Source organism: Nuphar pumila, chromosome 5 (assembly GCF_984573655.1).
Source record: "Nuphar pumila chromosome 5, dmNupPumi1.hap1.1, whole genome shotgun sequence".
Lineage (NCBI taxonomy): Eukaryota > Viridiplantae > Streptophyta > Magnoliopsida > Nymphaeales > Nymphaeaceae > Nuphar > Nuphar pumila.
In genome coordinates this window covers 129,308,642-129,334,477 of record NC_143253.1, presented here as the reverse complement: position 1 = coordinate 129,334,477, position 25,836 = coordinate 129,308,642, and the positions used below count along the sequence as shown (strand labels likewise).

General features: G+C 37.7%; 1 protein-coding gene across 1 annotated transcript in view; it reads left to right on the top strand.

The window, feature by feature from the left end:
* Nucleotides 1–25,836, top strand: part of LOC149838686 (uncharacterized) — a 61,916-nt gene that overhangs the window by 19,453 nt on the left and 16,627 nt on the right. The window contains exons 6-12 of the mRNA XM_090006739.1: nucleotides 137–237; nucleotides 426–570; nucleotides 1,148–1,216; nucleotides 1,379–1,424; nucleotides 2,873–3,315; nucleotides 16,027–16,106; nucleotides 18,231–18,366. Coding sequence (XP_089862865.1) covers nucleotides 137–237; nucleotides 426–570; nucleotides 1,148–1,216; nucleotides 1,379–1,424; nucleotides 2,873–3,315; nucleotides 16,027–16,106; nucleotides 18,231–18,366 — 1,020 coding nt within the window. The remainder of the gene's footprint in view (nucleotides 1–136; nucleotides 238–425; nucleotides 571–1,147; nucleotides 1,217–1,378; nucleotides 1,425–2,872; nucleotides 3,316–16,026; nucleotides 16,107–18,230; nucleotides 18,367–25,836) is intronic.

Below are 25,836 nucleotides of genomic sequence, written 5' to 3'. Positions count from 1 at the left end.
GGTGTTTATGACTATATTTTTCTTCTTTTATTTAAAACAAATAATCAGATTTTGGCATTTTCATGAAAAAAATTTAGTTTCTTTTGCATTCACCTTTTCTCTGTTACTTATTATCATTTTCTTCCGACTTTGGCAGGTTGCTGGAGCTTATTTTGAAAAAATTGGGTCTAAATCTTTTGCGGTCTACTCAATTGCTGTGAGAAATGCTGAAAATGAAACTTGGTTTGTGAAAAGAAGGTAGTCATTGATTTCTGTTTGAGTTGCATGAAATAACACTATGTTGGCCTGCTAGGCTTTTGCTTAAGTTTACCAACATTTCTTGGCAAAAGTTTTTTTCTTCATGTTGTGTTAAGAGTGCTAGCTGTTATGTTATGTCAATCTTTTATGAGTTATTCATGATGCTTTAACACTTTTCAAACCTGCAGGTACAGAAACTTTGAGAGATTACACCGACATCTAAAGGAGATACCAAATTATTCATTACACTTGCCGCCAAAGAGGTTTCTTTCATCTAGTATTGATGATTATTTTGTTCATCAGCGTTGTATTTTGCTGGATAAGTATCTGCAGGTATGTGTTAAAATATATGGATCTCATATATATATATATATGTCTATCTTTTGTAATGCCACTAGGGGCAATTTTGTCTTTTTATTTATTTGTAAATAGACATGTCCATTAGGGACATTTTTGTATTTTTATAATTCTGTTTTTTATTTTCATTTTCATTTTTATTGTTTAAAGGAGTAAAAAGGGGATTCCCTTAAGAGTCGTTGGGACTCTCCTCAACGGTCACAAATATGACCGTTGGGGAGCTCCCAATGACTCTTTTGGGAGCTCCCCTTGGCCCCTCTTGAGGTGTATAAAAAGGGGTTTTCTCCCCTTCTCTTCTCAATGATTTTTCAAGCATTTTATTGATAGATTCATTGTTATTTGTAAGTTCTCTATTCTCCTTTGTGTGTGTTTGATGTTTGCCCTTTGTGGCATATTGTATCTTGTCCATTAGAGACATTGTGCTTATGTGATTGTACCTTCTTGTAGTCGCTTTGTGACATTGTTTTTGGCACTAGTATTTTGTTACAGTATGTTCTAAATGATGTCATAATAAATTCATTTGGCAGTATTTTCACCAATTGCTTGTTCACAGGATCTTTTATCAATTGCCAATGTTGCAGAGCAGCATGAAGTGTGGGATTTTTTAAGTGCTTCATCAAAGGTTCTTATTATTTTGTTTTGTTCTTAGACAAGTTTTTTGTTTGATGGATTCAATGTTTCCAATGAAGTTGACGTGATCTATTCTTGTTTTTTTCAATTGGATGATGTTCATTTTTCAAAGCTTATGTTTGCAACCATTTGATTTTTCCCTCTAATTTTACAGAACTACTCATTTGGAAAACCTACTTCGGTTATGAAAACATTGGCAGGTTTGTTATTTCTCTCTAGTATTTAGCTTTTGGATGCATATACACTTGTGTTTTTTTCTCCATTCTTTGCCTTCTTGCATTAGCACTTTGCATTGCTGAAGACCAAATCCAAGTTTTGTGTTATATATACTTTATGAATGGGCCTTCACATGCCAAGATACAATATAAGGTATTTTAGGTACTTGATTTGTCCATTGTTATAACTAGATGAGGCCGTAAATTATCATAAGAAAATAATAATGAATGAAATTATAAATTTCCCCTTTGGTTTCATCTAAGTTGCCTGGAAGCTCATCATGGTTTTTGACGATGGAACCTTTGGTTTGAGAAAACTTTTCTGAATTCTTGTCAACCTGTTATGAAAATATTTGCTATCTGACCTTGAATGCCTGCATATTATGCTTCTATCCATTGACAATTCAAGTTTATATTTGGTGAATCTATAGTCTTTTGTTTTGTTTAGTCATGTATTATGCAATTCAACAAAATTTATATCACATTTTCTTTATTGCAATGCAAAAAAGATTTCAAAACTTGGAAATGCCTAATTATGAGACTTTTGCTGCGGTTGCTACCATTGATCTACATTCTACCATGGTCCTAGATAATGTTAGTATATCTGCTTTACTGCTCCAGTAGATGTGCTTGTTCATGAGAAATGTACAGTATGCTGCAGCTGAATGATGTTTTCTAAAAGATCTAGGAGGTATTTTGGTGTGATTCAGCCTGTCATCAAGTGTTCCATTCAAGTATCTTGTGATATGTTCTACTACATGCATGTGAGATACTTTAGGTTCGTGCTCAAATTGAATACTTGATATACAACATGAGGCCTCTTGAAAGCAGATATTAGAGTGCACCTACTATTCTCCTATGATACCATATGCAGATTCACGAATACCATCAATATCTGCTGGAGAAGACGCAATGAAGATGATAATAAATACAGAAGGAGCGATCAATAGGGTAGGGATCATCAAAACACCAAACCATCTGGTACAAATATGATTTTCAGTGCTGGTTATCCAGTTGCAGCAGTGACCCATAGGCTTGTGCTTTCATACCTCTCTAAAATTGCCATCATGGTATGAGCTTGGTTTATTCAATCATCTGGAGCTCCCAAGCATACAGATTATCTGTAAATGGATAACAGAAGGCTTGTTATTCGACAGTATAACATGCCTTATGTGCCCATGTCAACCAAACCAATATCAACAAACTTCCTTCTGGAACATTTGTTGTCTGAACTTTTGATGAAATTGAGGACGTGGCTAGCTGCTCTTGCAACTCAACTATGACTAGCATTGGATATCCCAGCTGTCCCTGGTTCAGCAATTCAAGAATGTTACAAGATTATCATTGTTATGCCTGCCTATTTAGTTATGTGCAGTAATATTAGATTGATTGCACCACTCAAATCTTGATGCTCAGTTCTTTGGAATGAACAGTTAATGTGGATGATGCAATGGATGATATTGTTCGCCAGTTCAAAGGGGTTTCAGATGGACTCCGTCGAAAAGTCGTTGGTTCACCAGATGGCTCTTCGTCATTAATGAATAGGACTTCAGCATTTTCCCTGAATGAAGAGGAACAAAGGCAAAGTTTAAACTATAGTCACAGGGAGCATTCTCACAGTGCATCGGAAGATGAAGACCAAACCAAAGGGGCAACCCATGAAGAAGTGGATTCCAGTTCACAGGTTAATGGATGGCACTCAGACAATGAATTGAACTCTAGGCAGTTTCCACCACGAGTAATCAAATGCTACGATGATTCAAGGTGCATGGTTTCTGGGAGAAGTCAGCAGTCAGAAAAGTCAGAGACACATTCTGTAACAGATTCTTCATTACCATCTGATCTGTTTGATGATCTGGCCAGGGTCCTACCTGAGGTACAGATAATGCTTAAACTGCATCACTAATTGATGGAAGAATATAGACTGTTTGCTTCACAGGTTCTGTTCTAGGTGTAAATGTGTAAATTGTGTTAATCAGAATATTTAAAATACTCTCAACATTTTTCAAGAATATTTATGCTCTGTAGCTACTTTTTTTTATCGGTTTTAGCTGTTGACCTTGGTCAACAATGTATGCAAATTGAAGCTTCTTTAGCACCTTATTGAAAGGAACATCGTGCGGAAAATGTTCTATGAATTTTAAAGAATATATCTCAAGCAATTTTTTTCCCATATCGAATTTGTTTAGAATTAGTTGCCATGCTTTGACAGTCTTGATTTTGTAGCAATAAAATTTTCAGGTTCCAATTAGTTTCCTTTATATTCGAACTGTTTCTTATATTAATTATGTTGAACATAGAGGGACTGTGCATTGTTGTCAATGTTGTGAAAGCTGGATTCTTTGCATGGCGGGAAAATCCTCTGATTTGCCATTATGTCACATGGACACAGGATGACACTGATATTTTTCATAAGACATGGTAATTATATCATTAATAAAAAAAAGTGCCTACAAAATAAAGGATCAATATCAAAAAGAAGAAAAATAACGTCATAGCCACAAATATCGGTATCGGCTATATCTTGACGAGGCTATTTCTTGCTATATTATAGGTTTGGTGATAAATCTCGGGAAACTCTCAGGGCTTAAAAAATATAAAAAACAGAAAAAGTAACTAAGAAAATATCATGTTTAGACAAAAAATACACAAATAATAAAAGAAATAAGTAAAAAAGGAAAAGAAAGAAGAAAAACATATTTAAAATGTACAAAATAAATAAAAACAGTAAAACTAATTGATAACATCGTGATAATATCACAATATTATCAAATTGGCGATATTTTCAAAATATCATAGTATTTTACCTATATTATTGTTTGCTGAATTTACAGGGATAATTATCATATTTGATATCTAGTACAACATCTACAGGAAACAGAGAGAGAGAGAGAGAGAGAACACAATGGCTGGGGCGACACTCAAATCACACGACCTCCAAGCCCTAACCATTATATATATAAAGCAGATATATAACTATCCTTGTAATATCAGAGATATTACAAGGATGCCATTAATGAGAAATATACAACATGTGTTTTATTAACATACCATGCGTATGGATCTGGATCCAGATCCATACGCAAGCTATATTTTAACACCCTCCCTCAAGTTGTACGTGATTTTGGATCATGTACAACTTGCTCTTCAATAGCCAAAATTGACGTCCTGTTAACCCCTTGGTAAACAAGTCTGCCACTTGATCTTCTGTTCGAACATGACGTAGTTCTATCTCCTTCATCTCGACTTTCTGTCGTATGAAATGTTGATCAATCTCAATGTGCTTCGTTCTGCTATGCTGGATAGGATTACATGCAATGTTTATTGCGCTTTGATTGTCACATAGAAGAAAAGATTGAATAATTGTCTCCCCAAGATCACTCAATAAGTGTCTAATTCATGTGGCTTCTGTCGTGCCTGCAGCCATCGATCTGTATTCAGCCTCTGTACTCGATCGTGCCACTGCCTTTTGTTTTCTGCTGTTCCAGGACACTAAATTGTGTCCATATATACACAATATCCAGAGACAGATCGTCTCTCATCTGGATCCCCTGCCCAATCTGCGTCTGTATAAGTGATGAGTTCATGTCCTCTATGCAGATTATCGTTCTTGCGATAAACAAGTCCGTCTCCTATAGTTCCTTTTAAATAGCGTAGAATGCGCTTCACAGCTTCCATATGACCCTCCGTTGGAGCATGCATAAACTGGGATACCTGATTGACAGCATAAACTATATCAGGTCTGGTAAAGGTCAAGTACTGTAACATTCCCACGAGACTTCTATACATTGTAGGGTTGTCACAAAGATGACCATCTTCAGAGCTCAACCTTTGATGTAATACACTAGGAGTACTGACTGGTTTGCAATTCGTCATCCCGGCTCTTTCCAGAAGATCAAGAGTGTACTTTTATTGCATGAGTGTCAATGTGTTTTGTTGTTTGTCAACTTCCACACCAAGAAAGTACCTCAACTCCCCTAAATCTTTCATCTTGAAAGTTTTCATTAAAAACTGCTTCACGTCTTGCACATGATTATCTGAACTCCTAGTGATCACAATGTCATCAACATATATAAGAAGTATAACAATGTCTGCCTTTTGGTAAATAAAGAGTGAGTGATCCAGAGAGCATCTTCTAAAACCATAACTCTGAATTTGCATAGAGAAACTTTCAAACCAGGAACGGGACGCCTGTTTCAACCCATACAGAGATTTCCTTAGTTTGCACACCCAGGCAGTAGGATCCTTCTCGGCATAACCAGGAGGTTGCTTCATATACACTTCTTCCTTTAAAATTCCATGCAAAAATGCATTTTTAACATCCATCTGGCTAAGGCTCCAACCTTGATCGACTGCTAGGGATATGATGACACGAATAGTACCCATTTTGACTACGGGACTAAAAGTTTCATCGTAGTCTTCACCATATTGTTGTGTGAATCCTCGAGCAACAAGTCGCGCCTTATATCTGTCAATACTTCCTTCAGGCTTATACTTTGTTTTATAAACCCATTTTGAGCCAACTACATTCTTTCCTTCTGGCCGAGGGACTATTTCCCAAGTCTGGCATTCATGAAGAGCTTCCATTTCTTCATTCATAGCTTCAGTCCAATGACGGGATTGAAGAGCTTGATTAAAACAAGTGGGTTCATCCTATTTTGGGAGCTGAGACATAAACAACTGGAAATCAAGGGAGAAGGTCTCATAACTCACCCATCGTTGAATAGGATGCGTAATGCGTGACGGCCTTTGAGCCGAATCATTGGCGATGCTTTCCACATTCCTCGGCTCTGTATTTTTGTCCCGTCTAGTATATATCTGTCCAGAGAAGCGTTCTACTGGGGGTGGCTCAACTGGAGACTCAACTGGAGATAATTCAACATGCATCTGTGAGTCATTCAATTCCCTACTCAAGCTGAAGGAAGGACAATTTGTCTGACATGTTTCTCCTGTATTAGCAAAAAGATCTGCGCTCATTCATGGATCATATACTTCTAATTCTCGAGATGGCAACGCTGCAGAGCCATTAACCTGAAAATTTCGTTCGTCAAAAACAACATTTCTGGAGGTCCTAATACGTTTTGTAGTAGGGTCATAGCATCGATAACCTTTGTATTCATCTGCATACCCAACAAATTTACACTTGACAGCCTTGTCCTGAAACTTATTTCGCAGAGATGAATCAACATGTACATAACATACACAACCAAAAACACGCAGCTCATCGTAAGAGGGATGTTGCCCGAATAAAGTATAATTGGGAGATTTTCGATCCAAAAGTGCCATAGGAAGACGATTTATGATATGAACAGATGTGTGAAAAACTTTTGTCCAGAGACTAATGGGCACATTGCTATCATGTAACATGCTCATCGCGCTCTCGACAATATGTCTGTGTTTCTTCTCTGCAACCCCATTTTGTTGAGGAGTATGAGGGCAAGAAACCTGTCGACTTATTCCTTTATCTCGAAGAAAGGCAATAAACTCGTTCGATGAATACTCTCCTCTACCATCACATGTAAATGCACAATATCACAAGCAAACTTTGTTTTGACCATCGAATGGAATTCCCGAAATATTTGAAAAACTTCATGCTTGTGTTTTAAGAAATATATCCAAGTATAACGGGAATAGGAATCAATAAAGATAACATAGTAACGACTGCCAGAAAGAGAGGGAATAGGTGCGGGTCCCCAAACATCATAACAAATAATCTCAAATGGCTTTGAAGCTCTTTTATTTATAATATGAAAAGGAAGAACATGACTTTTGCAGAGTTCGCATGAAGAACATTTATTATTATTATCAGAAAATGAACATAAACTAGACTCTGGAAGGAGACCATCAGATACAAGATTTTCAACGAAACCTCGACTACAATGTCCCAAACGACTATGCCAAATATCTGGCTTATTACAATGAGATGAATTAAAAACTTCCAATGAAGGAAAAAACAAAGACTCTGAAGGCGAAGACACTGAAGAATGCTTGGACGACTTCAACTGGAGGACTGAGACTGAAGACGAAGACACTGAAGGAATCTCCTTGAAGACGTACATGTTTCCTTGTCGCTCCCCCTTAGCGAACGTCTCCTTCGTTCGTAGATCCTTAACATAAACAGAAGAGGGAGTAAATTCGACGGAAGAATTCATATCGTCAACAAGTTTAGCTATAGAAACAATGTTCTTTTTAATATTAGGAGCAAGAAGGACATTGGACAAGTGAAGTGAGGACTTTGACATAGGGATATGTGCATTGCCAGTATGACTAATGGAGTGATAAGTTCCATCTCCCGTAACTATACTACATTTTTCAAAGTAAGGCAATAAGTGAGATAACTTACCCGCATTACCCGTAACATGTGTGGCGGCACCTGAATCAACATACCATTCGCCTTGTTCATTTTGCTTGATCGTCATCTGTGACAATGCTGATAACAAAAGTTGTTGCACATCTGTGGATGGCACTTTTGTGTCCACAGCAGTAGCTGATTTATTTTCAATTTTGTTTATTTTTCCTCTATTCTGTAGATTGAACCAACAATCAGCTTTCACATGTCCTCTTTTGTTACATAAGAAACAAGTGGGCACTCTCCTCTGATTCCCTGTATTAAAAACCCCTGAAATATTAGATGTAGGCAAGATACCACGTCCTCCCTGCCCAAAACGTCCGCGGCCTCTGCCTCCTTGATGCCCGCCATTCCATCGTCCAAAACCTACAGAAGTGTCCATGGTCAAAACTGAATGAGGACGAGCTGATTCATTTCCTTCTGCCCTTTGCTTCATAATCATCTCATGCTGGAGAAGTTTCGCTTGGAGGTCGTGAAAAGTGGGCAAGTGAGGAAGGCATGATAAAGCTGTGGTAAACATGTCAAAATCAGGACCCAATCCATTGAGAAGTTGTTGAACTTTATCTTTATCTGCAATAGCACTTCCAACAACAGCCAATTGATCAGTAATACTCTTCAAGCGGCCTATGTATTCCATGACTGTCATGGAGCCTTTCTTCAAACTTTGAAATTCATTTTTTAAGAACATAACTCGGGATTCTGATATCTGAGAGTAAGTCTGTGACAACTTACTCCACAGATCCGCCGCAGTGCAATCATCTGAAAGAGTAACCAACACTTCTTGAGAGAGTGTTGACGTAATATAAGCAACCAAAGACTGATCCCGCTTCCTCCAAGCTGTATACTCTGGATTCTTAATGGGAATGGTAGTTGTGTCACCCTTCTCATCCTTAGTTTCCTATAAAACAAGCCGTGGTGGTATAGGAACTAAACCATCCAAATGTTCATCGAGATCCTGACTCCGTATAAAAAGAAGGATTTGCCTTTTCCAGGTCAAAAAATTAGAATGAGTAAGTTTTTCTGTAACGAGCTGACTCAAGAAATTGGCAGAGGGACCGGATGACGAAGACGAAGAGTAATCCATATCAGTGGAATAATGAATAAGCAAACAAGATGAATGAAAAGAAATAAACAGATTTGAGATAACTTAATCAATCAGTAAAACTGTAATAAGGCATATACCTGTACGACCAAAAGTGCTGCACAAAGAACACTAAAACAACAATGAAAAAAAGGAAAGGAAACTTGTGGAATCAAAAACTGGTTTGAAATAAAAAAGGGAACAACAGTCGGTGATGTTTAGGAAAGAAAAAAAAATAGAACCAACACAGACGATAGAGTAACAGAAAACAAGGAACTTGGGATGAACACAGTCGATGAGCTGCTGTTCACGATCTGCTATTCACGATGTTCTCGATGAACACAGTTGATGAACACGCTGTTCACGCTGAAAGGAAAAGAAAGGTACCAACTTTCAGAAGGGGATATTTCAGAGGATGAGATTTTAAAGGCTGTTGTTCTCGATCTACTGATTCAGAACTTCTTCACGCACAGGATGGCCACGCAGTGCTGCTGTTCACGATCTGCTGCTCACGCTGTTCTCGATGAACATGCTGTTCACGCTGAAAGGAGGTGGGTGCTGTTCACGATCTGCTATTTCAGAGCTTCTTCACGCACGTTGTTGGTGCTGTTCACGATTTGCTATTTCAGGGCTTCTTCACGCACGCTGTTCACGATCTGCTATTTCAGAGCTTCTTCACGCACAGGATGGCTAAGGCTTTGATACCATATCAGATTTGATATCTGGTACAACATCTACAGGAAACAGAGAGAGAGAGAGAGAGAGAGAGAGAGAGAGAGAGAGAGAGAGAGAGAGAGAGAGAGAGAAAACACAATGGCTGGGGCGGCACTCAAATCACACGACCTCCAAGCCCTAACCATTATATATATAAAGCAGATATACAACTATCCTTGTAATATCAGAGATATTACAAGGATGCCATTAATGAGAAATATACAACATGTGTTTTATTAACATACCATGCGTATGTGTAACGCCCCAAAATTTCAACTTTCGAACCTTTCATAAAACAGGCAAGAGACTAAAAGAATCTCTTTATTACAGAGTTGGTTTAAGAAATAAGCGGAAGACCATCCTTTTGTTAATTTTAGAAAAGCAAGTTGACCACTTTGGGCACGTTAGCTGAAGAACCAAAACATACAACCCATGCTACTTGAAAAGGGCACTTTCATTAAAAGAAGGTTCCAAAAGTACAAAATTCGGATGTCCCAAGGAAAATCCGTTACAAGACCCAAAAACATCAGGACGCGAGCTAAGAGCAGGAAGAAGAAAGTCTTGAAGCCATCTTGCCATCGCGCCATTGCCTGTGAAGTACCTATTCATCACCTGTACCCATAGAATGGGTTAGTTTCGCAAAAAAAACTAGTAGGTGCACAAGAGAGACTACAAGGAAACTGAATTACGTACATTTAATTCAGTAGGTTACGCAGTTTAAAGCAGATATGCAGTTAAACAGGTAAGCAATGCAAGCAGGTACATAGTGCAAACGCGTAAGTAGTGCAAGCGAATCAGTAGTGCAAACGAATAGGTAGTGCAAGCGAGTCAATGGTGCAAGCGAGTGCAAGCGAGTCAGTGGTGCAAGCGAGTCAGTGGTGCAAGCGAGTTAGTGGTGCAAGCGAGTGCAAGTGAGTCTCACTACTCAACAACCAGTGTGAACAAACTTTATGTTTCGATATTACTGGCCTGCGGGTACGCGCAGGCAAAACGTAGAAACAACTGAGACTAGTTCGGGCGTCTGTTATTCTATGTATTTTAAATAACCCGAATAGCTAGTTGAGTCCGCTCCAGAGGGACGGCTTTAGCCGAGAGAGGATTCCCCAAAGGAGGCAGTGCCACAGATGCATCCAACTTCTGCAGAAGTGCTGAGCTAACTATTGTAGCCCCTTTCCCCTAACTCCAATGACTGGGGAGGCCGGATCATTGCCCGTAGGGTGGTTGTTAACAACCTGTCCATTGGAGTTTGTACCGCTCTGTCCTCTCCCTTGACAGACCACTAGAAACGAATAGGTACGTTAGGGGTTGCTTAACTAACGACCCACTCTATGCTGTGGTCTTTAAACCACTCGAGCATCTTGCCTGTGAAGGCGAATGTGAGGCCATTTATGTGATTCCAGCATTGTGCATTTTGCACTGTTCGAGGTCGCACGACCGTCTCATCCGATCATCGCAGTACTAGACGTGTCGTGCACGACTACAAGTACTCTAGGATGAAGGGGGTATAGCTCCTCAAAAGAAGCCTCAACAGGAGTGTTTCACAAAGATGTAAAGTTTATCAACTTTACTATATCCTTTGAAACAACAGTACCTTGTGCCAACATTATGCCTGCGATTTTCTAGAACCTCATCCGCTATCGGGGTATCTACATGCCTCGCATGGCTCGACACCGGCCTCGATAGACGGGAAACATGTTTCTCAATAGAAACTCCAACTCGTCTGCAGGACTGCATACTCAAGGAGTCAGGATCCTTGCAAGGTATCCCCCTCCTTAGACGGGGATGTTACGCTAGCTCCTATCTCAACTCTCGTCGCGAGAGAGAGAGGTGAATGCCTGAGGATGCCTTTAAGGCATATGCAAAGAGCAAAAACCTGTGCGGCATCTGCAATAGCAAAGCAGTAATAATACATACAAAAACAAGAGTCTAGGCGCAAAGCGCGACGACAAGGTAAAGGCGGTAAGCAGAAGTGCAACGCTGAACCTCGCCACGATGCGTGACGGCACATACAAACCATAAGCAAGAATGCAACACGAGATCTCGACGTGATACACGATGGCAAGTATAGACTGACATAAGGTAAAGGGCAAGGATCGCGAAACCGCGTCCTTGAGTTAAGTGCATACTCGTATAAATATATATATATATATATTTGTATATATATATATTCATTTATTGATCATTTTTAGTTTAATTGAACTTAATTCAATTATCCAAGTCTTCCGTACAATCTTCCCCTACCTTGGAGGGTTACGAGCTTGCTGACGTCTGCGGACGTACACAATTGACGGCTCGGGTCGCGAAGCGCGAGTGAGATCCGTCGTAGCTGCAAATATGCGATATTAACATGCAAGCCCAGACAAAAGCAAAAGCAAGGCAAAGACTCAACTTCTCCAATACATAGAGCTGGGGCCAACAGTCCCAAATGACTCGAAAAAAAGGATGGGGCAGGGCCAAATGAGCCTTGCCGCCCAAAGAGGGATGTAGTCAATGTGAGCAGATGACTCACGTTCACTAGGAATTCCTCGCTGGAGATCAACATTTGTAATGATCTGTCCCCATTACGATGTAGCTTGCAAAGATTCCCCGGGTCTGTCGACCAAGGGTATAGGCTCGCGCACAAAGGGGCAGGGGGGATCGGCCCCTGCTGGCAAACAAAAAGGTAGGGGCCGATGGCCCCTGTTAGCAAACAGAAAGGCAGGGGCCAATGGCCCCTGCTGGCACACAGAAAGGCAGGGGCCGATGGCCCCTGCTGGCAACCGAAAGGCAGGGGCCGATGGCCCCTGCTGGCAACCGAAAGGCAGGGGCCTATGCCCCTGCAGACAAACGAAAGGTAGGGGCCATAGGCCCCTGCTGGCAAACGAAAGGCAGGGGCCTATGCCCCTGCTAACAAAAGAAAGGCAGGGGCCATAGGCCCCTGCTGGCAAACGAAAGGTAGGGGCCGATGGCCCCTGCTGGCGCAACAAAAAGGGGCAGGGAGGAGGGGCTTGACCCCTCCCCTGCCGTAGCAGAAAGCAGGGAAGAGGGGCCCGGCCCCTCCCCTGCCGTACGGAAGTAGGGAGGGGGCTCCGCCCCTCTCCTGCCGTACGAAAGCAGGGAGGAGTCTCAGCCCTCCCCTCCCTGTGTAACGAAGAAACGAGGGGGAAGGATGGGAGAGAGAGAAAGACGGAAAGAGGGAGAAGAAGAGGAGGAAGAACGTACCTGGTGGTCGGCGTCGGCGTCGGAGAGAGGTCGCAAGTGGCGGCAGCAGACGAGCGAGGGAGAGTCGGGAGGCGGTGAGGGAGAGAGACAACGAGGGGGGGGGGGTTTCGTATTTGAAACCCCCTGCCTTATTTTCTAAAGAAGGCACGAGGGAGACGGTGCCTCAATTGGGTCTGGGTCGGGTTCGGGTCCGGATCCGACCCGAATCCTAACTTTTTTTTTACGGGTTATTACAGTATGGATCTGGATCCAGATCCATACGCAAGCTATATTTTAACAATAATATCATGATATTTTTGAAAATATCGCCAATATTTGTTAGTATGAATAACATAGATGAAGTTAGCGAGCAATGTTGGTTGTAACTGACACAGATTTGTCCCTGCGATGTGTCATGGCATGTCCATATCAATGCCATATCGCATCAAAGGACATTTTCTCCAAGGAGCATTTTGGAGAAATTGGTGGAGAATGGAGATTTGTGATATATAAGAAACTCTGGTGTTGCATTTGGTTTCAAGCTATGTTTCCCTTTTTGCATGATTTTAATATATAGTATCTCTTATTCTTTCCTATTAGCAATTCAGAAGTTCTGAGTTTTTAAGTGAATGCTATCTTATGTGGAATTCAAAAAAGAAAATGGAGAATTGCTTAGATTGTCAGAAAATTGGAACTATAATGTTGCTTGACTCTGTGCTGTCCTCATTTTGCATATAGTTGAAGAGTGACATAATTTATATCCAAAAATGATAGTTGTAGAGAGCTAAACACTTATAATTGTGCATTTGTATGTTGCATACTCAACAAGGCTGAAATAGATATGATACTTTTGACCAAGGTAAGTATCGTATCGTTACCTGTATCGATCGGGCCCAAAGTAACACTGTATTGTATCGTATTGTAAATGTATTGTAAATTTTTAATAAAAAAAATCTAAAAATTTCAAAAAAATCTAGAAAAATCAGGAAAATTTAGCATAAATTATAAAAAAATCATATCACATAAAACAATGATGAATTTCACAAAATACAATAAATTCACATATGAAGGCAACTACATAATTTAAATTAATAACAAACCATGCAACTAATAAGTGATAACTGACAATATAAATAAAAGACAACTACATAATTTAAATTTTAAATTTTAAATACAATTAAAGCCTTACATTTAACCAACGTCTTACATGCCAATCTTCATCTCTAAATTTCTAAAGCTCTAAAGTTAAAACTATAAAGATCCTAAAATTAAACTATCTTCGATGATCTTTTTATGTTGGGCCATTTTTTTTGGCAACTGGGTCATCATCACCATCTTCAGAATCTGGAGCAATGGTTGAAAGTCCTTTATCTTTGCCTTTTGCAAAATTAATTTTCATTGAATTTCTTTAATTTCAATAATAACATCAGCACGAAAAGTTGCAGGAATAGATGGAGAATGACTTGGATGTATATTTTGATCTTGACCTGCAATATGTTGCTTAAATCTATGCAACCCATCTTAAGTTGTACATGTATATATATATACATATGTATATATATGTATTTTCATACATATATATTTGTTTCATATTGTACATATATACATATATTCACATATATATGTATATATATTATTTATAATGATGTAATAGGTAAATATCCTCTAGGGGTATTTTTGTCTTTTTACTAGTCATGTAATAGGTTGTGCACATTAGGGGCACAATAGCTTTTGTTTATTTTTTGTACAAACTAGATATTTAGTTTGTAGTTGAGGGCATAGTGGTCAAAGCCACATAGAGTCCTTGGGACCTCCCTAACAACTCCATTTCTAGTTGTTGGGGAGTGTCCCAAGGGCTCTATGGCTTCTTTGTGTGTATAAATAGGGGTGTTCCTCTTCCTTGTAACTTAATGCTTCTCTTAAGCATTTATGCTCAATAAAGATGAATATTTTTTTACGTTTTGTGTTTTCCTATTTAGTTCCTTAATGTTTTATATGCACTTAGTGCTTGTATTGTTGTCCCTTGTTGGCTATTGTTTTGTCCTATAGTGGACTTGTGCTTCTGCACATTGTGATTGCGATCTTGTAAGCCCTTAGTGACATTGGTTTGTGCTTATGCACTTTTGTGATCGTAATCTTGTAAAGCCCTTAGTGGCATTGTTTTTGTATTTTCCACTATTTCATTACAACCCACCTCTAATAATAGCACCACAAAACAAACATCTCAAATTCAATGATAACCCTAGTCATGGTACATCATCAATGCTCTTGTAGTATTGCCATGCAGGAACATATTTAATATGACATGAACGTGAAGACAACATCGAAGAATCTAAAATAAAACAAAACCAATTAAAAAACTTAATAAGAAGCAAAAATAAGAAGCAAAAAATAAGAAGCACCAAACACATATTTCCCCAAAAACAATCAATAAGAAACAAAAATGGAGATTTTGTACCTTAACCCATTTCTTTGAGTGAAAAAATCGTGAGTGCACTCTTACTTGATAATTTCGCAAAATCCCTCTCTCTTATGCATAAATCTGCCCTCAAATCGATTTCACGGAACTTAGGGTGTGTGGGTTCCCTTCTAATGGACTCTAGTCATATGGAGAACTCGGCTCTCAAGAGGCTTTTTAAACCCAAAATGAAAAAAATATAACTTTTGGCCTTTTTTAAGTGCACCGACACTGGTCTATCGTACAATACACCGATACGGATATGATATACACTCGTATCGCAATACGAGCGTGTATCGTATCACAAAACACAAAAGTAACGATACGTACAACCATGCTTCTGACATAAAATGCAAATACTCTGATAAACTCTATCTCAGAAAATTCCTTTCATGTTGCTTTATTAAACATCCTGAATTCCATTACTTTTAAATATGTTTTCTATTTCCTTGGAAATGTTGTCTGGTTCAATGTTGTCAGTATTGGTGCTTATCTGCAGAAAATCGATACACATCACCCCAAATCGACTATTTTTAATAAATGTAAAAAATACTTAAAATTATTTTTTAATAACATTTTAATATTATTTTAATGGCTTTAACACGTGTCTCGTTCTGCTTGACATAATATTTTTTAATTATTTTTTGGCTGATTCAGAATGATTCACTTGAGTATTGGTATCGGCCGATTCACCTGAATCGTTGGCCAAACGATACAGCGCCGATACCAATACTGACAACATTGGTCTGGTTCTCTTGTTGTCTTGATGTCTTTCTGTTGCATGCTTATGCTCCTATTCTTGCAGTGGACACCACCAAATTCAAGTATGCCGCTATTGGATCTAGTTGATACTATCTTTCAGCTTAAGCAGAGAGGTTGGCTGAGGTGGGCATCTGTCATATTGTTGTTACTGACTTAAATTTCCATGTAGAGTTTCCTTGTGCTTGATGGGAACAACTGTTGAATGGATGAGAAATATTTGTTCTAGACATCTCTTGCAGTTTTCAGAGTGGTTTTTTTGTGACAACACATATTCAATTGACTGCATTATTGCTATCCCATGTCACATATAGCACGGGCTGTACACAGCTTGAGGGCCCTTCCATTTTCCATTTAGATATCTATGGCAACATTCAATGTATTGTTGCTTGTTCATATTGAGAAGCCCTGCTGACCAAACATGTTCATTATTTGTTTCTTATTTTCATCAAATGTATGGATATGGAGTTGCTATTTGCTATTAAACCAAGCAGAAATCATGTAAACATGGACTAAACTGTTGATTTATGACCTTTGTGTACAGCATGAAGCTTGTTGGCTTAGACATGGATTGTGCACTTTTCTTCCATATTGATAGTTGTATATCAAAATGCAACTATCTTATCCAATGTTCGTTAGGCTGGAACCTGTTTGAGGCATTCCATGTGGAGACAAAGTATTCCATTAATTATGATAAATTACATGAATTAACCACCGACTAATTTAAAATAGGGAGTTTTATCATTTTGAGAAAGTTTGTGGCCAATTTTTGGTGGATATGTTTTTGGATTTCAAATTGATATACACTTATACAAATTTGCTCGTTTATTTGTTTTAAAGAATTATAATCATTTGAAAATTGAAAGAATTGGTAGGGATTGACGTAATCTCTTTAAATTGACAAAAAAATGTCGTAAAAGAATTTTCTATGATTGCACATAATAAAATTGCCATTGGTTTTGTTTAGACCATTGAACGTGCTTTGCTTTGGGAAAATGACATTGATTTGGGACAAATTATATTTTCTACTTGTGTGATAATTTTCACATACGAAATATGGACTTTTTGTAACTTTCTTATCAACCAAGTTCCTTTTCAAAATTTTTGTGTATTGTTCATTGATTTATTTACTTATAAAAAAAGGTTTTTAAAAGAAAAGAAAAAAAAAGATTGTGGCTCATGCCTTACCTAAAAATAACTCACTAAACCTCGTTGTCTCCACCTTGAGCCTTTTCAAACTCTGTTTACATAGGTTATAAAAACATAGTAAATGGAACTACGGAAGGCATTGGTTCTCAAGAAGAGAAATGGAAGCTTGAAGTTTAATGAAGCCCTTGCAAGAAAGAATCCAAGGGCCAAGAGGTATCCAGAATAAGGAGAACATATAAAGAATTACTGATGTGGATGAAATTATCTAGGTTTATTTTCATGATCGTCATTTCGCATCAAGAATCCAAGTCACAATCGCATCAGATCATTGAATATTGAGCAATCTGACAGAAAAGGTATTTTGGTGTCTCTATGAGTCACAAGTACTGTAGTCCTAATCAGTATTGGGATTTCATACTGCTAAATGGGCAATTGTGATAAAACTAAACCACAATGAAGAGAAAAAACATGCATGAATGTTAGCTTCACATAAGCCTTAAAATTAGAAATGCCTGTGATAGTAGTGGGCCACTCCGCAATGCTCCACTTTGGGCTAAGCTCAAATCTCGCAACTGCAAGGACTATCTCAACACTTAAGCTTGACATTTTTCAATTAAAAATTCACTATTGATGAAAATGGAAATCTTGTTTTAAATGATAGCATGTGTTTCACGGGCATTATCTTTAAAAAGCAGATGTCTCTTAAACTCAACAGATTCTACTATCATAAACTCCAGTCTCCACGTATGCATGAGTTTGATTCCAGGGACTAATTAGCAGGTAAAATTGGACAACTACCGTGCAATGTATACATATAGGAAAGGGACTTTACAAGCACCAGGTTCTACTAACTATGGAATTTAGTGGTAGTGTGTTGACGATGATCATTCATGCCTTGTGCCAAATTTGGTCATATATCAGCTTAATCTGTTTGCTTTATTTTCTATTGTTCGTGCTTTTCATTCTGAAACCATGTGTTATATTTTATTTAGTTGTTATATTATTATCTTTTCATCTAATAAAAGAAGTATTTGATTCAAGTTCTCCTCCCATCAATCATTTGATGAATTACTTTTTCTGTGCTTGTAATCCTTTTTGTAGAAGGCAAGTCTTCTGGATATCAAAGCAGATTCTTCAATTAGTGATGGAGGATGCTATTGATGATTGGTTGTTGAGACAAATCCATTGGCTTCGAAGAGAGGATGTTATTGCACAAGGGATAAAATGGCTTCAAGATGTAAGTCTATATGTTGTTGAAAATGAATTTTACCTTTTATTGGAATTGTAAAGATTTTTATTTGGTGATAGGGCATTTTAACTGAGGTATTAAGTTATGCAAGGCCTATTCTTGTCTTGAATTAACATCTTATTCCTTAGTACAAGAAATGCTTTGATAAGGGTATCGGCAGTTGCAAATATTTAGTTGTAGCTAATAGCAAAAGCTTTTTGAGGCAAGGGAAAGCACTAGGGAGAAACAGACACAAGTCATGATTGATGATGCGTTGTTTATAAGCTTTACAAAACACTCGAAAAAGGATTTAGAAGAAAGAGATAAGTCCATGTTATTGAGTGATCATGATTTATCTTTTCATATTCTTTATTACATAAAATATGCCTCTTCCAGGATTGGTAGCGAAGCACTTTCAAAGAATGATTTAAATTGGTTTGAACTTTGAAGTGAGGTATTAGGTGCACGCCTTATTAGGATGAGGGATATCACAGTTAAGTTATGAGTTGCATTCCTCATTATATAAATGCACCTTGAAGTAGCAAGTACACTTTTTTTTTTGCTTCATATTTCATGACACACCTCTCAACTTGGAGAAAAGGGTCATGTTAGTTTCCACACATGCTTAATTGCTAAGCAACAACCATTAGGAGAAAAGTGAATTTTTATAATTGAGGCAAATATGGGGGATCTAGATGTACTATCTATATGCATTCATTTTCTTATTCTGCGATAGCCAGTGGGTAATATAATTTTTTGTCTAGATTTCCTATCTACATGGCATTGTCTTTGTAAGTCTAATTTATTTCAGTGTCTAGACTTTGACCATTCCATGTCACCTCTGTCTATAGTTTATGTATTTATTGGTCTTTCAATCTCATAGTTCATCAAAACGTGTGCTAGCCTCTACTTAGGCCAAAGTTTTTTGGATATCATTAAACCAATTGATACTCTTTTTGTTCTTTGTTGCTCTCTCCTTTGCTTATCGTTCCCTTCCATATACACATTCATGCATTCTTTCTTTGAGCTAGATATCAAATTGTCATGCATTTCAGCTCAACCATATGTATTATATTATCTTGTTGCCTCTTTGTCACCCATCAATCTGTATCATGAAGATCCATATATTACCATTATCTCATGTGAACACCTCCCAATGTAAGAGGCATCTGAAAGAATTCCACTAGCTTGTCTCTGTATCACTTACCCTCAATCAATCTAAGTAGTGCTTTTCTATCTAGACTATCTTATCACTGCTGAAATATAGTACAATAGATATTGCAAAGTCTTATATTTTGACAACAACCTCTCATGTAATTGCGTATACTTGCATTCCCTGTTAGCAATTTTTTTCTTCTGCTTTTGCATCCCTTGTAAGATTTTCTCTATGGTTGCAACTCTTTAATTGCTTCCTTTTTTCTTTAAATAATTAATATTTTGTGATCTGTAAACAGAAAATGTGATGGGATCTCCTCTTTACTACCGCTATTCTTTGAGAACATTAAGTATGGGCTCAAAGAGAAGGTCAAAGCAGCTTAACTATGAAATGAAATATGATTGTCTTCTCCACAGGTTCTTACTACCTTAGCAGGTAGCATATAAGCCTTGGATGACTCATATGAGTTACCTTTCATGCTTCTTGTGGAACAATTTATTCGTTCTAACATCCATCCTCTGTTACTTTTGGTCTACTGCATCTACATGGTTCTTCCCTTTTTCATAACTTGCCTTCAAAAGAAGGTGGCATCAATTGCTGTACCTCCCTCCTGTAAATTCAAATTGGTTACCATTTGTAAGTTCATTACTCTGGTAGTTCTGAAAATTTCATTCATTATGGAAACCAACATCTGCTTTAAGCCCTTTCCTATTTGCGATAGTGATGGATGAACTTACGAGATCAATTCAAGAAAATGTACCGTGGTGTATGTTGTTTGCTGATGATATTGTTTTGATTGATGAGTCTAGAGCTGGGGTTAATGCTAAGTTAGAATTATGGAGACAGACATTGGAAGCTAGAGGTTTTAAGTTGAGTAAGAGTAAGACTGAATATATGGAATGTCGGTTTAGTAAGCAACGAAGTAGTGATGGGAGTGTAGTGAAGCTTGGTGAGCAAGATATACCGGTGAATGATTATTTCAAATATTTGGGATCCATCATTCAAAAGTATGGAGAAATTGATGGAGATGTAAATCATAGGATAAAGGTTGGGTGGATGAAATGGAAAAGTGCTACTGGAGTGCTGTGCGATCGTAGAATGCCATTGCGGTTGAAGGGAAAGTTTTATAGGACGACTATTAGACCCGCTTTACTATATGGTACGGAATGTTGGGCTGCCAAGAGACATCATATTCAAAAAATGAGTGTAGCTGAGATGCGGATGCTTAAATGGATGTGTGGAAATACAATAAAAGATAAGATTCGGAACGAAGAGATACGTAAGAAGGTAGGTGTTGCACCCATTGAAAATAAGATGCGAGAGAATCGTTTACGGTGGTTTGGACATATTCGGCGAAGGCCTAATGATGCTCCAGTTAGAAGGTTGGAGAAATGGGAAAATATATTAGTTAAAAGAGGTCGGGGTAGGCCTAGGAAGACTTGGATGGAGATGATAGGAAAGGATATGAATGCTTTGAACCTCACCGAGGACATGGCGTTGGATAGAAATGATTGGAGGAAAAGGATTCATGTGGAAGACCCAAAATGAATTTCTTTTTGGTTCATATCGCTGACCCCAATTGTTTTGGGATGAAGGCGTAGTTGTTGTATGGAAACCAACATCTCTTTCATTTCTTTATTTAAATCTTCCATGTATGAGAATCAATATCTCCCAAAGTTACCAGACTAGGAAGCGGAAAACGAAACGAGAAGCAAGATATTTTAAAATTTATAAGTGGGAAGCAAGGAATCAATTTAAAAGTGAAATAGGAATAAAAGAGGAAGTGATATGGGATCAAATGGAAAGCAAAATACAAATCAAAGGAAAAAGAAATAAAAACTAAAATAAAATTGATTATTCTTAAATTTTATGATTTCATAGTGTAAAAATTAAATTCTTCTCAAAATCTAAAAATGATGGTTGCCAATTTAAAGAAAGTAAATGAGAAGTGAGCAGGAAGTATGAAAGGAAGCACATGAAAAACATAAAAAGAAATGTGAGAGAAGCATATAGGAACCATATAGGGAAGCATGGAAGAAACAAGTGGGAAGCATAGGAGAAGCATGGGAGAATCGAGATTCCTATCAAATTTCGGAAGAGAGGAGTTTTGCGCTTCCAAAGCGAGTTTTGGGGAAACGCACTTCCCACCTATCTATGAAGCTTCCGGTAACTTTGGTATCTCCTTTCTCTATTTGTTTATTTACTTCTAGCCAAAACCTTGTTCAACACTTAAGTCAACAGTGCAAAATCCTTATTTCCCTTCAAAGTTGTCCAATGTCGGAAAACCATGTTTACACTTTTTTTGTATTTGATTTTTTTTGCTATAGATTCTGTAGCTCACACTTTTTTGGTTGTTATTCTTGGTCTGCATCACCATCATTACTTGATTAATAAATTATTGAAAACTTTCTTCCATCTGCATTTATTTTTATCTTCTTTCATTTGACCTTCTAGTCTTCACCTTTAACCCACTTTACATGCTTTAAGGTCTTTAGTTTTGTGTTTCATTTTGTTACCACTGTTGTGTTATGGTTCTGTGGTCTTTCATTCTACAATTTGAGACCTGATTCAGTGCATACATCAACTATAGGAGAGCAGACTCTATGAGCACGGACATAAATGGGCTGAACTCTTTTGTATGTATATATACACATGTTCAATATATATATATATATATTTGTGAATGTAATATGTTTTACCCTTCAGGGGTATTTTTGTCTTTTTGACACTTGTAATAGGAACAGCCCAATAGGGGAACTGTTTTTTTATTTTCTTTATTTTTATCTTTATTTTGGTCTGTTATATTGTCAAGGGCATTTTTGCCCTGGACAATATAACCGTTGGAGGCTCCCCAACGGATTCTAGCAGTTGGGAGCTCCCAACAGCTATATCTTGGGAGCTCCTCACTCTACTCATGTATATAAATATGGGCCTTGAGCCCCTTGTCTAGTATGCTTTTTGTGTGAATTTTGACATTCAATAAAGAATGGATTTTTATGTTGTACTATTTCAAGCCCCTAAGTGGTTACTGTGCTTGTACCCCTTTTGTGGGTTTGTATTTACCTCTTGTTTGAGGTGACTTCTTGATTTCATTACATGGTATCAATGTTAACGTATATATATATGTTTACATATGTATTTTCGTATATTTGTAGTTCATGGGTATTTTTGGTCTTTTCACATGTATGACAAAAATAAGTGTGTATATTTTTTATTTTTCTATTATATTTATTCTTCTTAATGTAAATATTGCCAGCCATCATGAGCTTTTTGGGAATTAATAGTCATTGGACCCTACCCAATAGCTCTCTATGAGCCATGTGTTTTATATAATGGGGTCTACTCACATCACATTTGTGAAGCCTTTGTTGCTTCAGCTCCCATGTCAGCAAGCAGTCGTCGGAACCAAACTACTTCCATGGTCGTGGTTGCCATGACTCTGTATTCAGCTTCGGTGGATGAGAGAGATACTTCTGCTGCTTTTTACACATCCACGAGATCAATGATTTCCCTAAAAAAACACAAAACCAGTGGTTGAGTGTCTGTTATTGGGATCATCTCCCCAATCAGCATAAGTATATGCAATTAAATCAAGCGAAAAGGAGGAAGATAAGAAAGGTCCTCGTGAAAGAGAGGATTTGATGTATCTGATAATGCGCATGACTGCTCCCATATGAACAGAAGTAGGAGCATGTTGAAATTGACTTGCTGTGTGAACAACATGTGCTATATCTGGTCTGGTAATGGATATATAGGAAAGTGCCCCGACAAGCTGTCTGTAAGGAGTAGGGTCTGCAAGGAGTTCTCCATTATCAATCTTCATTTTAACATTAACAACTTCTGGAGTGTCGACTTTCTTATCATCAGTAATACCAGACCTGGAAACAATATCAAAAGCAAATTTAGTCTGAGATAATAAATATCCTCTAGGAGAATAAGCAACTTCAATGCCTAAAAAATATCTCAACAGGCCTAAATCAGTCATTTCAAAATGAGATTTAAGAAGTGTTTTGATCGTTTCAACTCCCTGTTTATCACTTTCAGTGATGATCATATCATCAACATAGAGAAGAAGCACAATGATCCCTGCATCAGAATTCTTAATAAACAAAGCAGTGTCAGTTAAACAGAATTGAAAACCAATATCAATCATAACACGACTAAACCTATCATACCAAGCTATCAATGCTTGTTTAAGTTCATAAAGAGCTTTTTCTAAGCGAAGGACTTTACCCTTAGGAATACTTAGACCAGGAGGGGGTTCCATGTATACTTTTTCAACTAGCTTTTCATTTAAAAATGCATTTTTGACATCTATTTGAAAAATAGACATTTTTTTATAGAAGCTAAGACAATTAAGGTTCAGACAGTTGTCATACGAGCCACCGGAGCAAATGTTTCTTCATAATCAATCCCTTATTCTTGGGCATAACCTTTGACTACTAATCAGGCTTTATATCTTTCAAGAGTACCACCACTTTTGGTTTTAATTTTATAAACCCATCGACATCCTATAGTTTTCTTCCCTGGAGGAAGATCTTGAATAATCCATGTAGAAGCTTTTTCAAGTGCATCTAATTTAGCTTTCATGGCTTCTATCCATTTGATATCATTTTTTGCTTGAAAATATGTGGATGGTTCTTCATATGAGTGAATTAATGCAATAACTGCCCTATATGTGGGTGAGAAGGACTCGTATGATACAAACTTTCCTTGAGGCCTCGAGACTCGGGATGATTGTCTAGTTGGAATGTTAGAGTATTTTTCAAGTGCACATGGAGGATTAGACTCTTGTCGCCTGAAATATTGAATACTAGTATCCCTATGAACTTCTTCATTTTCAACATTATGATTAAGATCAATAATTCTTTGATCATCATCAAAGTTACAGTCAAGGTCATATTTATGAGATGTTGATGTTAGATCTGGCAAAAAGGAGTACTCAGTGACGTCTTTTAATTTTCTAAAATCAAAGAAGCTCTCCTTTTCAAGAAAGAAAACATTTCTAGACACATATAGTCTATTATTTTTGAAGTCAAAACATCTATAACCTTTCTGATTTTCAGTATATCCTAAAAAGGCACAGGGAATCGCACGAGGGGAAAGTTTATCATTTTTGTCAATAAATATGAAACATTTGCACCCAAATATTCTTAGTCTAGAGTAGTCTGGAGAAATGTTCATAAGTTTTTCAATGAGAGTGATATTTTGTAACGAAGATGGCATCCTATTAATGAGATAGGTGACAGTTAAGGCAACTTCTGCCCAAAAGTCTTTCGGGACTTGATTTGCTATTAATAAAGTCCTAGTGGTTTATATAATATGGCGATGTTTTCGTTCCGGCAGTCTATTTTGTTGAGGTGTATAAGGACAAGATCTTTGATGTGTGATGCCATGCAATTTAAGATCACAACAACAACAACAACAACTACGCTTTCATCCCAAAACAATTGGGGTCGGCGATATGAACCAAAAAAGAAAATCATTCTGGGTCTTCCACATGAATCCTTCTCCTCCAATCATTTCTATCCAATGCCATGTCCTCGGTGAGGTTCAAAGCATTCATATCCTTTCCCATCACCTCCATCCATGTCTTCCTAGGCCTACCCCGACCTCTTTTAACTAATATATTTTCCCATTTCTCCATCCTTCTAACTGGAGCATCATTAGGCCTTCGCTGAATATGTCCAAACCACCGTAAACGATTCTCTCTCATCTTATTTTCAATGGGTGCAACGCCTACCTTCTTACATATCTCCTCGTTTCGAATCTTATCTTTTATTATATTTCCACACATCCATCTAAGCATACGCATCTCAACTACACTCATTTTTTGAATATGACATCTCTTGGCAGCCCAACATTCCGTACCATATAGTAAAGCGGGCCTAATAGTCGTCCTATAAAACTTTCCCTTCAACCGCAATGACATTCTACAATCGAACAACACTCCAGTTGCACTTTTCCATTTCATTCACCCAACCTTTATCCTATGATTTACATCTCCATCAATTTCTCCATACTTTTGAATGATAGATCCCAAATATTTGAAACAATCATCCACCGGTATTTTTTGCTCACCAAGCTTCACTACACTCCCATCACTACTCCGTTGCTTACTAAACCGACATTCCATGTATTCTCTTACTCTTACTCAACTTAAAACCTCTTGCTTCCAATGTCTGTCTCCATAATTCTAACTTAGCATTAACCCCAACTCTAGACTCATCAATTAAAACAATATCATCAACAAACAACATACACCACGACACATTTTCTTGAATTGATCTTGTAAGCTCATCCATCACTATAGTAAATAGGAA